The sequence below is a fragment of the Sinocyclocheilus rhinocerous genome, unplaced genomic scaffold (genome assembly GCF_001515625.1).
Source record: "Sinocyclocheilus rhinocerous isolate Xijiao unplaced genomic scaffold, SAMN03320098_v1.1 scaffold443, whole genome shotgun sequence".
Taxonomy (NCBI): domain Eukaryota; kingdom Metazoa; phylum Chordata; class Actinopteri; order Cypriniformes; family Cyprinidae; genus Sinocyclocheilus; species Sinocyclocheilus rhinocerous.
In genome coordinates, this window is record NW_015642822.1 from 117687 (window position 1) to 132763 (window position 15077).

The 15077-nt window shown below is 33.0% G+C and overlaps 1 protein-coding gene across 2 annotated transcripts in view; it reads left to right on the plus strand.

Annotated features, from left to right (window-relative positions):
• The window catches only part of LOC107756669 (fermitin family homolog 1), a 24934-nt gene extending 10593 nt beyond the window's left edge, over positions 1-14341 (plus strand). For both annotated transcript variants that reach the window (XM_016573865.1, XM_016573863.1), the window contains exons 3-15: positions 2161-2394; positions 2767-2889; positions 3749-3938; positions 5121-5223; positions 5330-5437; positions 7579-7710; positions 8344-8393; positions 8928-9052; positions 9136-9242; positions 11985-12209; positions 12347-12471; positions 13400-13541; positions 13825-14341. In XM_016573865.1, coding sequence (XP_016429351.1) covers positions 2161-2394; positions 2767-2889; positions 3749-3938; positions 5121-5223; positions 5330-5437; positions 7579-7710; positions 8344-8393; positions 8928-9052; positions 9136-9242; positions 11985-12209; positions 12347-12471; positions 13400-13541; positions 13825-13998 — 1838 coding nt within the window. In that variant the 3' untranslated portion in view covers positions 13999-14341. The remainder of the gene's footprint in view (positions 1-2160; positions 2395-2766; positions 2890-3748; positions 3939-5120; positions 5224-5329; positions 5438-7578; positions 7711-8343; positions 8394-8927; positions 9053-9135; positions 9243-11984; positions 12210-12346; positions 12472-13399; positions 13542-13824) is intronic.
• Positions 14342-15077: the final 736 nt, after the last annotated feature.

Consider the following 15077-nt stretch of genomic DNA (forward strand, 5'->3'; position numbering starts at 1 on the left):
CACACACATTGTTTGTCCACAGAATAATTACACATTATTAAATAAAAAGCATCCCCGCACGAACCTCTACCACTACCTCCGCTAGCAGGACCTCAATGTCAGACTCTGTAAAGGTTTTTTTTTTGGGTTTTTTTGTGCTCGTCATTCTCAAGCATAGAAATTCGGATAATGGTGTGTGCTCTTTTATATGGTAATGATATTAATTAGGGGGCGTTTACAAGGTGGAGATCTGACACCAATCAGCTGCGCACAATTTCAAGATAAAATGTTAGCACAAAAACATTAATTATACATCTTTCATGGAATGTTTTTCTTCTAAAACATTTTAGTTAGACATTTGTCTAACATTTTTAAAATGTTACTACTTATTCAGGACATTTAACGTTCCCATAATGTTTGCAAACTGATAGAATGAAAAGTTCCCTCAACATTTTATAAGCAAGAAAACGTTTTAAAAAACTTAATATTTTGAATGTTTAGAGACATAACATTTTCAGAACTTAATGGAAACATTAGAATAACGTTCCTAGAACACATCTTTGTTTGCTGGGTAAAAGCTAAAATCCCAGTGCAGTTCTAGAGTGTAAACACTGGTTGTAATGCTCAGGTTCGCCCATGTTTGCCTTGCGTATCTTTCTATAGGCTCGTGCTCAGAGCTATTGTTCTTTGACTCAGGTGTTGGTTGCAGACGCAGGGTCTGAAGTTCACTGTGTGACTGTGTCAGCCTGAGAAACATTAGCAAAACATCCTGCTTTCCTGAATATTATGGTTTGCCATTAAGGTCTTTTATTGGCTGTGGCCATTCATTCATTTGGTTGTGTTTATGTTGTGTTTATAGTCAACCTAATAGGTGAATTATAGTACAGACAGCCCAAGATTTCTTTAGTAGGTAATTACAGGAGTGAGTCAGATGATGATCACTGCGGAAGGATAAAGAAAATGTGAGTAAAAGAGGAATCATCAAGGTTTCTATGGAATTGGGATGTCATCAGACATGTTTGTGTTACTCAGGGATGACTGGTTTGAACTGATTTATTCAGGTGTAACGTCATGGTTGTAGTTTAACTACACATTAAAACACTCCACATAAATATGTTCCAGTTCACCTCTTTAATATAGTAGTAAACTTCATCTATAAAGCAGTTGTTCAAAGGCCTATACTGCCATGGGCAAAATATTGCAATTTTCAGTTGAAATAATTTTTTTGTAATTTTGTTATGTTTTTGCCTAAGTTTTTAAATAAATGATTTAGCTTTATTTACACTCTAAAAGATGCTGGGTTGTTTCAACCCAACTTTGGGTCAAATATGGACTAACCCAGGGGTAGGCAAGTTCGGTCCTAGAGAGCCGCAGTCCTGTTTAGTAATGTTTATGTGCTTTTGTCATTTTTATTTAATTTTTAAAAAATTTTTTAGCTTTTGTTAATTTTATTACTTCAACAGTTAGTTGCTAAGGCACTGCTAATTTTAAAAGCTTTTAGTTATGTTTTATTTCATTTCAGCTTTATTTATTTATTTTTGGAATAAATCTGTGACATTTCAACATTTATTTTTAATAGGTTTAGTTAACAACAACAACACTTGCAATTAAACGCAATTATAAATACTGACCTGTTTAAACTAAATGCTGAATTGAAATTGGTGTTTTAGGTCTTTACAGTACACTCTAAAAAATGCTGGGTTAAATACAACCCAGCGCTGGGTAAAATATGGACAAAACCAGCGATTGGGTTGTTTTGACCCAGCAGTTGGGTTACTGCACATAAGGTTGGGTTAAACATTCAACCCAACTGTAGGTTGAAAACAACCCAATTGCTGGGTTTGTCCATATTTTACCCAGCGCTGTGTTGTATGTAACCCAGCATTTTTTAGAGTGTAAGAGAACTTTTCTACATAAACCCAATAAAATAAATCCAATTCAGTCTTTTCAGTAAAATAAATAAATGTAATAAAACGGATGTTTTTATAGGTGATGTGATAAAGTAAATAATATATATAAATCATATAAATACTACATATTTGAAAAAAAAGGGCAACTGATGGCCTGCTCCAAAAACTGTTTTACTGTAGAATCATTGAATGACACGCTCTCTATATTTGTGCATGTGCGTGAATTGTCTCAGGCTCATGTTCTCACAGTTTGTGGTTCTCTGTGTTTCAGAGGCTCCTCAGGACTGGTCTGATCACGCCATCTGGTGGGAGAAGAAGAGCTGCTGGCTGCTGAAGACTCACTGGACTCTGGATAAGTATGGAGTCCAGGCGGACGCTGACCTGCGCTACACTCCCCAACACAAACCCCTCTGCATCCAGCTGCCCAACATGAAGACCGTCAGGCTCTCTGTTAGCTTCTCTTGTGTGGTCTTTAAAGCCGTGGCTGAGATCTGCAAAGCACTCAGTGAGGAAAATATTTGTTACCTTATACATTTTTATTAATATAATATTTTTGTAACATGAAAGTATTGTAATTATGTAAAGCGTATAAATGTAATACAGATTATGTATATTTTTCACTAATATTTTTAATATATACATTTGTGATCACATACTCATTTAATACTTAATACATACGTTTTTAATTTTAAAATGGTTAGAATATTTTGTGAATTTTTAAAAATATATTTATGGATTCATGAATATTTTTTGGTAATTTTTTAATTACCAATTCATTTGTTTTTACGTGTGGAAAAAATGCAATGAAATTTTCCATGATTTCTTTCTGCACATGAATCTTTACTAAACTGTGTATGTTTTCTGTCTCTGTTGACAGACATCAGAAGATCAGAAGAACTTTCTTTACTGAAGCCTCCAGATGATCCAAAGAAGAAAAAGAAAAAAGCCAAGGGCACAGAATCAGCTTTTGATGACGTATTAAACATGGACATGGCAGGAGGTATTTATTGCTGTTTTTGAAGATATTTTTGTGATTTTTTTATTACAATGAAAAACTTCTATGAAACATTTCATTATAACCAATAAACAAACAAAAAATATATCCATTTATATAAATGTACATTCTTACACTTTTTACCATGCATTATTTTTTCTTTCAAAAATAAAAAAAACAAATATATAAATACCAACTAAAAAACAAAAAAAAAAACTGCATAAGTAAATGAAGTTCACTTTAAATTTCAGACTACAAAAAGTCACTTAAGCATTATGCATTTAGGATTCCGGATAGAAATCTTATAATAAAATAAAACTAAATAAAAATGTTATGAATGAATATTACATGTTTTGTACATATTTTAAACACTTCATTTATTACACTTCATATAATATGTTTTTTTTTTTTTTTAAGAAAATATTTGTATATGTATACAAACATTGCTATAACAGAAGCAGCTGTGTTCGGATAAACATTTAAAGGGGTCATATGATGCTGCTAAAAAGAACATTATTTTGTGTATTTGGTGTAATGAAATGTGTTTATGCAGTTTAAGGTTCAAAAAACACATTATTTTCCACATACTGTACATTATTGTTTCTCCTCTATGCCCCGCCTTTCTGAAACGCGTCGATTTTTACAAAACTAATCGGTCTGAAAAGCGAGGTGTGCTCTGATTATAACTTTTATAAAAAAAATATCTCTTTGGATTTGAGACTTTAGTCTTTGCAACTTTACAGATCTTCTTTATGCACTAAGAGCTTGTAACACTCCAAAGAGAAAGGAAATATTGAAATCGCATCATATGACCCCTTTAAGTCTTAAACAATAATTAACAAGTTTACATTCATGCTTTGTACAGGAGCCCTGGGTCTGTACAGTAAAACTATGACTCCGACCTATGACCCGGACAGCGGGTCGCCTGCATCTTCCACCAGTCTGTGGTTCGGAGAGAATCCTCTGATGGCCTGCCAACCCAACCTTCCACCAGAGGAACTGGCCAAACTCTTCAAGCCTCTTACCCTGGAGGATAAAGCAGCCATTAATGCTGGGTAAGAAAGGACAGACAAAATTAGACTACCATTCAAAATTTGGGATCGGCAAGAGTTTTTCAAAAGAAGTCTCTGAAGCTCACCAAAGCTGCCTTTATTTGACCACAAAATTGTGATATTTTATTATATTATTTAAACAAGTGTTCCTGTGGCTCAGTGGTAGTGCATTGCGTTAGCAGTGCAAAAGGTCGTGGGTTCGATTCCCAGTATTTTACACATAGGTTTTACACATACTGGTAAAAAAATGTATAGCCTGAATGCACTGTAAGTCGTCTGCTAAATGCATAAATTAAATTAATTAATTAATAAAATTAAAATAACAGCATAAATTATTTTAATATTAATTTTTATCATTTTTTATTCAGATATATTTTAAAATGTAATTTATTCCTGTGATGCAAAGCTGAATTTTCATCATCATTCAGTGTCACCTTCAGAAATATGCTGATTTGCTGCTCAAGAAAGAACAACATTTATTTGAAATAGAAATCTTGTGTAACATTATAAATGTCACTTTTGATCAATGTAATACATCTTTGCTGAATTAAAGTATTCATTTCTTTCCACTTTTGAATTGTAGCATATGATTGTTTTAATAGATCTTGTATTCATATTTCAGATTCTAACACTGGTAAATTTGTTTCTAAAATCTGATTGGACATTCATTCGAAGCCATTACAGTAGCCACACACCTGTGACCAGTTACACTATTTGTATTGTTACACCTCTGATTGTTACATTGTTGACATAGTTTGCAGAGCAAACAGACTATGTTACTATTTTTAAATGTACACTCAGAAAAAAAGGTACAAAACAGTCACTGGGGCGGTGTCCTTTCAAAAGGTACTAATATGTACCTTTTAGGGGTAAATAAGGTACAAAGATGTACCTTTTAGCTTTTGTACTTTAGGGTACTGCCCCAGTGACTGCTTTGTACCTTTTTTTTTTTGAGAGTATATACAATATTTAATTTATTAAAGAAGTGTTTTAGCATATTGCTATTTCTACTGTTTTATACAAGCTATATTTCACCTCATTCCCAAAAATATCCATTTGCTATGGTAAAATCACTGTAGCACACGGCATTTGGTGGTCTATTGGTTATATATATTTCTGTTTTTATGCATCAGTTGCGTTTCAGTCGCTGCGTTTGTGTATTTTAACTGAGACATTGCTCTGCAGGTGGCTGGATTCCTCTCGCTCGCTGATGGAACGGGGAATTCAGGAAAACGACAGACTCCTGCTGCGATTCAAGTACCACAGCTTCTTCGACCTCAACCCAAAAGTGAGAAATCAACTATTCCTACATACCACAAATATATGTTTGTAAACGACAACATTAGATGGCCCTGATATGTCTAAATTAGTATGCCTTTTTTTTCTTCTCATAGTATGATGCTGTGAGAATCACGCAGTTGTATGAACAGGCCAGATGGGCGATACTGCTGGAGGAGATCGACTGCACTGAAGAAGAGATGCTCATGTTTGCATCCCTGCAGGTACAGGATGCCTGTTCACAACATAAACTGAACTTATTCCTTGATTTTCAGTTCATCAGTTTAATTCAGAGCTCCAGAAAGCAAGAAAGGTATTCAGACAGTCATTGGCTCCAGTGTTATTTTGAGATACTATTAGGGATGGGCGATATAGCTAAAAAATGTATCCGTGATATAATGTTTCATATCGTTCGGTATCGATAATTATTGACATTTTTTATAACCTTTTTTAAAACAAAAAGCAATAGAAAAACAATGTTTAAATTTAACCACTGTATTGATAATTATCACAATTTATTGAGACAAACAACAAATATTTTTTGTTTTAACAATCAAACACAATAAAAATTAAACAAATATCTAATTTCTAATGTTTTATATGCAGATTAAATAGGTCTTTATTGTATAGGTCGATTTGTCTCCCGAGACCACACGAGGGCACAATGAGCAAAATAATGCAGTGCATTTAGCAAGTAACTCGTGCATTACGTCTAAATTAACTCATAAAAATCTAATATAATTTCGTAAATTGCATAAACAATTATGTACAAAACAGCATCATGTGTTTATGCATTGCTTAATCCAAAGAGCTGAAGCGCCATTCACACAGATTGCATTTAAAAACATACAAGACGCAGTGAAAAGGAATAAACCTCCACAAATCTGCGACGTGTTTTCTAAAATTTTAAACTGTTTTAACTTTGCATGGCTTTCTATACATCTCTTGTGTGAGACGCGAGTGCAGCGGTCATATTTGTCCTTCTAAAAATTGCGCTGAATATACGTTCTGTGTGAATGGCTTGGTTTCGGTTTTAACCCATTCAACATCTTCTCCGCATTGAGCTTCTATATTTCTCTAATATTTTGAATGAATAACGCAGCAGCGGCGCGTCTCGTGGGCTAGACTAACAAAACATTCAAATGCAACAACGTCACTACATCATCACCGCATCTCGCGCGCCACTGATGATGCTCCCTGATGCACACCTAACATTCAAATGCAAATGTTTATTTTAAATTCGACTAATATTCATTCTTTATTCACAATCTCCTCATCACAGGCAGGCACAGCACTCATTTCAGCATGTGTTCGTGTTTGTGTGTGCTGTCTGCGTCACTCATAGTACGTGCCTATATCATGCGCTATATCGAAAAAATTTTCTATCGATATCGAAGAAGGTATACCGTCGATAAATATCGATACCGTTTTATCGCCCAGGCCTACTACTATAGTTTTTATTTAATATTTCGAACTGCTTTTTAAAATATTTTCTATTTTGATTTAGTTTAAATTTTTGTAATTTTGTTTGGTCATTAATATTTTTTTTCCTCAGTTTTAGTTACTTAAGTACATCAAGTTAACTAAATGAAAATGAGAAATGTTGCCTTGGCAGCTAGCTGAATTAAAATATTTTTTTAAAATATTTGATTTAATTTATAGATGCATTTATGGTTTCATTTTTAGTTAACTGTAACCCTGATTAGCTCATCTTACAGGTATGTGTCATGGTATTTGGTTGCATTACATAGCATAGATGGTGCTGAATTATAGTCAATTCTTAAGTGCCGTACTTTCTCACCTGAAGCTATGAGATAAATTACTTTGAGGACAAAGGATGTGAGATTCCACAGCTAACACAAGATAGCATTCAATTACACATTGAGGTAATGTATAAGTGAACATGGCACTAATAAACCAAACCAAACCGAGCGAGCGTGTGTGTCTGCAGATCTAGAACAAATCCATGAGAGAGCAGGCCGAGTATTTCACAAACTACCTCTCAGATGACAGAACTATGCATTGCACAGATATTTTAGGGATTTTTTCCCCACCTGTTTTCCACATTATTTGCTGCTAAATCATTAATTAAATTCTGCCTCAAGCAGTGTTAATGTAATTGCACTGAAAACCACAATGGGTGAGGGTTGTGAGGTTAGCATATAATAAAGTTTGTAACCTACTTGATTAGTTATTTAATGAGCACCTTGATAATTATCCACTAAAACCCAATTTATTTTTTACCCATATATTAAAATTGAAAGGTGAAATGTGTCATTTGTCATTGACTAACCAAATGAGAGCTGTTTTATTGTAATGCATCTAAATTGGCATTTCAGATGTAAAATACTTGTATCTTTTCTAGTATCACATCTGTAAATTGACCTTATCAACGGAGCCACTGACCAATTCCAACGAACCAGATATTGATGAAGTCGAGGCTGCGCTCTCAAACTTAGAATTCACCCTGGAAGGACGAAACGCTGATAAGATCCTGGTGATTTTATGACATTATGATTAGATTTTTTTCATGAAGATGTCTGCTTCACAGTGGTACTTGCATTAAATCGATATCCAGCCTGCTTTTGGGACGCATCAGCTGTTTTGACAGATGATTGTGCACTAATTTCAAAAGTAACAACTAGATGTAGAGACTGATTTTAGATTACTCTGCAGCATCCAGTTTATTACATCGAGAATCAATTTGGCTGAAATTTAAGCTAAGTTTAGAAACTATTGTTGAAAGGTAAGTAAGATTACTACAGTAAGAAATTACTACTTTTATTCATCAGACATTTCTATTTCTATTTCAAATAAATGCTGTTTTTGAAACTTTTAATTCATCAAATAATAAAAAAGTATCAGATTTCCACAAAAATATTAAGCAGCACATATTAGAATCATGTGACACTGAAGACTGGAGTAATGATGCTGAAAATTCAGCTTTGCATCACAGAAATAAATTACATTTTTAAATATATATAAATAGAAAACAGTTCTGTTAAATTGTAATAATATTTCACAATAATACAGTTTGTACTGTATTTTTGATCAAATCAATGCAGCCTTGGAGACCGCAAACTTTTGAATTAACTTTTTTTGAGTATTAACTTTTTCTTGACTTTCTCAGGAAGATATCACCGACATCCCAAAGCTGGAAGATACACTTAAATTGTTTAGGTGAGTTTAAGATTATTCAAATTGCTCAAGAAAAATAAATACATTTCTTTAAATTATGTTACAGATTTTTTTTTCTTTTAAAATGATGCAAATTGTTAATGAATAATCTGTTGAAACGTAGCTTATAAACTATTTAAAAATAATAAAAAATAGTCTTGAGGACTATTTTTTATTATTTTTAAATAGTTTATAAGCTAAAAAAAAGTTTATTTGAGAAAAATGTTGTGTAAAAAGTCATGTTATTCAAAACTCTCAGACAATCATGGTTAATAAAAAAATAGCTGAAAGCATTCAAAGTTCAACAGAGGCAACCCTTACTGCAAAGTATTGTCATGATATGACTATGATACAGATGATAATACCATGTTAATTTGATGCACATACTGAATGATAGCATAAGCTATAGTTCCATGTACAAAACAGTACCTTTTGCAACTTTTTTGTCCGTCATGTTCAGTGACATTTGTCTAGTCTGCAGTAAGACAAACTATACAGCGCATTGTTTACTTACCTGTTCATTTCTTTGCTTTACAGGCCCAAGCGATTGACATTAAAGCCGTATAAGGAATACTGGTTTGTTTTTAGGGACACCACCATTTCTTACTACAAAAACAAAGAGTCTGCGAATAAAGAACCCATTGAGCAACTCCATCTACGAGGTGAGCAGCCAAACAGAGAAAAGATTATTCATTTTAATACAGCCAGTGCATCTAATAATGATAATGCATCATTAATTGCACAGGATGTGAGGTCATTCCTGACGTCAACGTCACTGAGAAGAAGTTCGGCCTCAAGCTGTTACTGCCAGCGGCTGATGGAATGAACGAGGTTTATATTCGCTGCGACAATGTGAGTTTTATATTGATGTTTTTATGCAGATTGTGGTATGCAGAATCTTAAATGTAAGATAAACTGTTATATTGTTATAAATATTTCAAGATAAATATTTCCTGGTTTAAAGAAACTTAGGTTACTTGATTACACATATTTCAGAAAAAATATGGTAAAATATGAGTATCAAAAATGATTAATAAGGCTTTTGAGGAACGTTTATTTGTTCATCTGTCAATCATCATTGTTATTGCATTGCTTTATATGTTTTGCACTCCACAATTAAAACTAAAGAGTTTTGATCATAAAACAAGCTTTTGAAATGTAATACTATTAAGACATATTCTTGGAAGATATAGTGACTGATTTTTATATGCATTTAATGTAAGTTGTTATACTGGTATAAAAATCCAGATAAATATCAGCATCTGCACCAAATTGCATTTTTTTGCTCAGATTGGACCTCTAAATAAAATTGAGTTTGAAACTTAAAAAATAAATAGAATTTTCGAGTAAAAAAAAAGATATCCAGCCTGCTTTTGGGACGCATCAGCTGTTTTGACAGATGATTGTGCACTAATTTCAAAAGTAACAAGTAGATGTAGAGACTGATTTTAGATTACTCTGCAGCATCCAGTTTATTACATCGAGAATCAATTTGGCTGAAATTTAAGCTAAGTTTAGAAACTATTGTTGAAAGGTAAGTAAGATTACTACAGTAAGAAATTACTACTTTTATTCATCAGACATTTCTATTTCTATTTCAAATAAATGCTGTTTTTGAAACTTTTAATTCATCAAATAATAAAAAAGTATCAGATTTCCACAAAAATATTAAGCAGCACATATTAGAATCATGTGACACTGAAGACTGGAGTAATGATGCTGAAAATTCAGCTTTGCATCACAGAAATAAATTACATTTTTAAATATATATAAATAGAAAACAGTTCTGTTAAATTGTAATAATATTTCACAATAATACAGTTTGTACTGTATTTTTGATCAAATCAATGCAGCCTTGGAGACCGCAAACTTTTGAATTAACTTTTTTTGAGTATTAACTTTTTCTTGACTTTCTCAGGAAGATATCACCGACATCCCAAAGCTGGAAGATACACTTAAATTGTTTAGGTGAGTTTAAGATTATTCAAATTGCTCAAGAAAAATAAATACATTTCTTTAAATTGTTACAGATTTTTTTTTCTTTTAAAATGATGCAAATTGTTAATGAATAATCTGTTGAAACGTTGCTTATAAACTATTTAAAAATAATAAAAAATAGTCTTGAGGACTATTTTTTATTATTTTTAAATAGTTTATAAGCTAAAAAAAAGTTTATTTGAGAAAAATGTTGTGTAAAAAGTCATGTTATTCAAAACTCTCAGACAATCATGGTTAATAAAAAAATAGCTGAAAGCATTCAAAGTTCAACAGAGGCAACCCTTACTGCAAAGTATTGTCATGATATGACTATGATACAGATGATAATACCATGTTAATTTGATGCACATACTGAATGATAGCATAAGCTATAGTTCCATGTACAAAACAGTACCTTTTGCAACTTTTTTGTCCGTCATGTTCAGTGACATTTGTCTAGTCTGCAGTAAGACAAACTATACAGCGCATTGTTTACTTACCTGTTCATTTCTTTGCTTTACAGGCCCAAGCGATTGACATTAAAGCCGTATAAGGAATACTGGTTTGTTTTTAGGGACACCACCATTTCTTACTACAAAAACAAAGAGTCTGCGAATAAAGAACCCATTGAGCAACTCCATCTACGAGGTGAGCAGCCAAACAGAGAAAAGATTATTCATTTTAATACAGCCAGTGCATCTAATAGTGATAATGCATCATTAATTGCACAGGATGTGAGGTCATTCCTGACGTCAACGTCACTGAGAAGAAGTTCGGCCTCAAGCTGTTACTGCCAGCGGCTGATGGAATGAACGAGGTTTATATTCGCTGCGACAATGTGAGTTTTATATTGATGTTTTTATGCAGATTGTGGTATGCAGAATCTTAAATGTAAGATAAACTGTTATATTGTTATAAATATTTCAAGATAAATATTTCCTGGTTTAAAGAAACTTAGGTTACTTGATTACACATATTTCAGAAAAAATATGGTAAAATATGAGTATCAAAAATGATTAATAAGGCTTTTGAGGAACGTTTATTTGTTCATCTGTCAATCATCATTGTTATTGCATTGCTTTATATGTTTTGCACTCCACAATTAAAACTAAAGAGTTTTGATCATAAAACAAGCTTTTGAAATGTAATACTATTAAGACATATTCTTGGAAGATATAGTGACTGATTTTTATATGCATTTAATGTAAGTTGTTATACTGGTATAAAAATCCAGATAAATATCAGCATCTGCACCAAATTGCATTTTTTTGCTCAGATTGGACCTCTAAATAAAATTGAGTTTGAAACTTAAAAAATAAATAGAATTTTCGAGTAAAAAAAAAAATATAGAATTTTTTTCTAAGCCTAATGTTAAAAATATATATAAAACAGATATACAATGTTTTTTTGTTTTTGTTTTGTTTTAAGATTTTTTTATAGTTTGTCTAAAGATTTAATGAACTGTTTCATTTGAAGAGAAATAGATTTTTCTGACTGTTGTTTCCTATGCCAGGCTTTACAGGGTTATATTATAATCATAAGCTTCATGAACATTCCAATTGAGGCATATGCATTCATTTGTTTCTTTCGCTTAAAATAAACGTCTCCTGAAAACAGGAAACGCAGTATGCCAAGTGGAAAGCTGCCTGTATTTTGGCCTCCAAAGGAAAGACGATGGCCTACAGCTCGTACCGCACCGAGGTGAAGAACATCCAGTCCTTCCTGCAGATGAAAAGTCTAGCGCCTCCTCCTGGCCAGGCAGCGCCTGACGTAGAGTCAATGGAGATGAATGCCGAGTGCTTCGTTTCTCCCCGATATGCAAAGAAGTACAAGACCAAACAGGTGAAATTACAATCTCGACACACACAGAAAGGACAAGATTTGGCTTGAACGGGATCCATCATTAGATATCTGAGATTTGTTTTGGCATTGCTTTGCTACAAGGGGGGAAAAAATCCTATTTATTCTTCTCATTTCAGCTGACCACGCGAATCTTGGAGGCCCTTCACAATATTTCCCAGCTTTCCCTCATGGAGGCCAAAATGCGTTTTATTCAAGCATGGCAGTCCCTGCCCGAATTTGGCATCAAGTACTATATTGTCAGGTAATTTTTCTGAACAACAGATTAATTTTGTGCCTAGAACAGACTTCTAAGCCTGAGTAAGGTTTTTGAGCCCAACCATAAAATATGAGTTTCTTTGAAGCTGTGCACTAACAAAGTGCTTTTTATTATTTATATGTATTAAAAGTGTTTAGGTGCACTTGGCTTCTTTTCTGAAATATGGGTTGTTATAATAATCCTTGTTATATTCTGGTCATTTTGACCCGGAGAGGATATTCTTTTCCTTGAAAATGCTAGTTAATGTTATTGCATTGGATTAAAACTTACTGACTTTGCTCACACATGGTATAACACAAAATTAATTTGTGCCTGGTATCGCTCAGGAGCATCCTTCTAAGAATGAATATGGTTTTTGAGCCATTCAACCATGAAATGTAACAAAAAAAAAATGTAAGTTAATTTTTTTTAATGTTAATCTGTTTGCATTAAACACATAATCAAAATATCTAGGTGCATTTGGCTTGTTTTGAGAAATTAAGATTTAATAGAGTGCTGTTGTTCCATTTAAAGGTCCATTTTTTCTATTTGATGTAATTTTGTTTTCATTGGGTATGTTGACTAAAAAAATCTGAAAATAGCCTACATAAATACAGTCACTTTCATTATGAGTCCAATTTTGACGTTTTGTCAATTTCATAATCAACTGCTGACAGTTTACGATGCTTGAAATGGAATATACAGATACTTTACAGCAGTCTGTACAAACTATATAGTAACTATAGTAACACATGCTGAATATCAAGTTCAAATTAGACTAAATTGGCATTTTGTCAGACAGTTTTGCTGAACAACAGACTGATTTGTGATTGGTGTCGCTTAGGAGCATCCTTCAAAGTCTGGATTTTGGTTTTGAGCTCTTCAATATGATTAAAACAAATAGGATTCAAATCTCTGTCACTTTGTGCCACAGATTCAGAGGAAGCAAGAAAGATGAGCTCTTGGGAATCTCCTACAACAAGCTGATCCGCATCGACATGTCAACCGGTTTGCCGGTGACCACCTGGAGGTTCTCCAACATGAAACAATGGAACGTCAACTGGGAGATTAAACAGGTGAATAAAGTGCTGCAAACTACCTTGTAGCCTGCGTGGCTGGTGTGAATATTTACATTTACATTTATGCATTTAGCAGACGCTTTGCACAATGCCAGATTTATTAGTCAATTAGATTAGGAAACCAGCTAGAGAAGAGAAGTACAAAGGAGATTGTGTGTGTGTGTGCGTGCGTGTGTGTGTGTGTGTGTGTATGTGTGCGTGCGTGTGTGTGTGTGTGTTGGTTTAGGATTGTTGGGCAGTTAAGTGCATATGATCTATGAGTGTGTTATTGCTGTTACAGGTGACCATTGACTTTGACCAGAGCGTGTCAATTGCGTTCTCCTGCCAGAGCTGCGACTGCAAAGTGGTTCACGAGTATATCGGAGGCTACATTTTCCTTTCCACGCGCTCAAAAGACCAAAATGAAACATTACGTGAAGAACTCTTCCACAAGCTCACGGGAGGACAAGACTGACCTCAAATCAACATCAGCCTTTAGAAGAAAAGCAAGAATAAATTGATAGTGTTTTTTAAATTTGCCAAAGTCATTTTATATTAGTTTTAAGACGCACAGAAGACTTGTGCACAAGAGAGTAAACAAATCAAAGGATTCAAGCCATATTTTGGATCTGAAACAATATATTTGCTGACTCGTGACATCTTTATAACGATTTGCTAGTTTCCAACTGAAGGTTTCTTTGAAGTTGTGTACTAACAAAGTGCTTTTTACAGTTCAGTTTTTCAAATGTAAATATGTTTACATTAAATGCTTCACCAAAATGTGTAGGTGCTTTGGCTTGTTTTATGAAAAAATATATTTTCAGTTTAATTGTTCCTTTTAAAGTCTGAATTTGATTTTGTTTAATGTCATTTTGTTTTCATTATGTTGACTGGAAAATCTGAAAATAGTCTGAATAAATCCATTCACTTGAGGTCCAATTTTGACTTGTCTGAAATTCATAATCATGCACTGACAATTTATTATACTTAAAATGTATTTAACAGCCGTTTTATTTATGTTTGTAAAAACAATATAGCAGTTCATTTTAAGTATCATCACTACTTTTATCGTTTTTATAGTTGGCTTTTATTTTTACATTTTCTGTTTCCTTTAAATTTTACTTAGTTATTTTGTAGTGTTTTTGTCAATTTTATAAGTTTTTTTTAAATATGTCAATATCGTTTTTATTAATTTATTTTAAAAAAATTGCTGTTTTATTTGTTATAGTCTATGTATTGTAGTACTTAAATGTAAATTAAATGAAAATAAGAAGTAACGAAAAGTACTTCTTCATGGTTTTAGTTTTAGTTCACTATAGTAACCCTGCTACGTAGTCACACGTGCCGAATATGATTTTTTAATTATAAATCATACATACATTTACCCTTTAGTTTTGAATAATAGGACCGAATGGGATACAACTGTATTGTACATACATAATGTACGTGTAATACTTGCACTTTTATGTTGGAAGTATTCATATTTTAGTAACGATAGGCTCATATAATTATTTTTTTACCCTTATAAATGAAGTACAGAGGCAGCCTACAGAA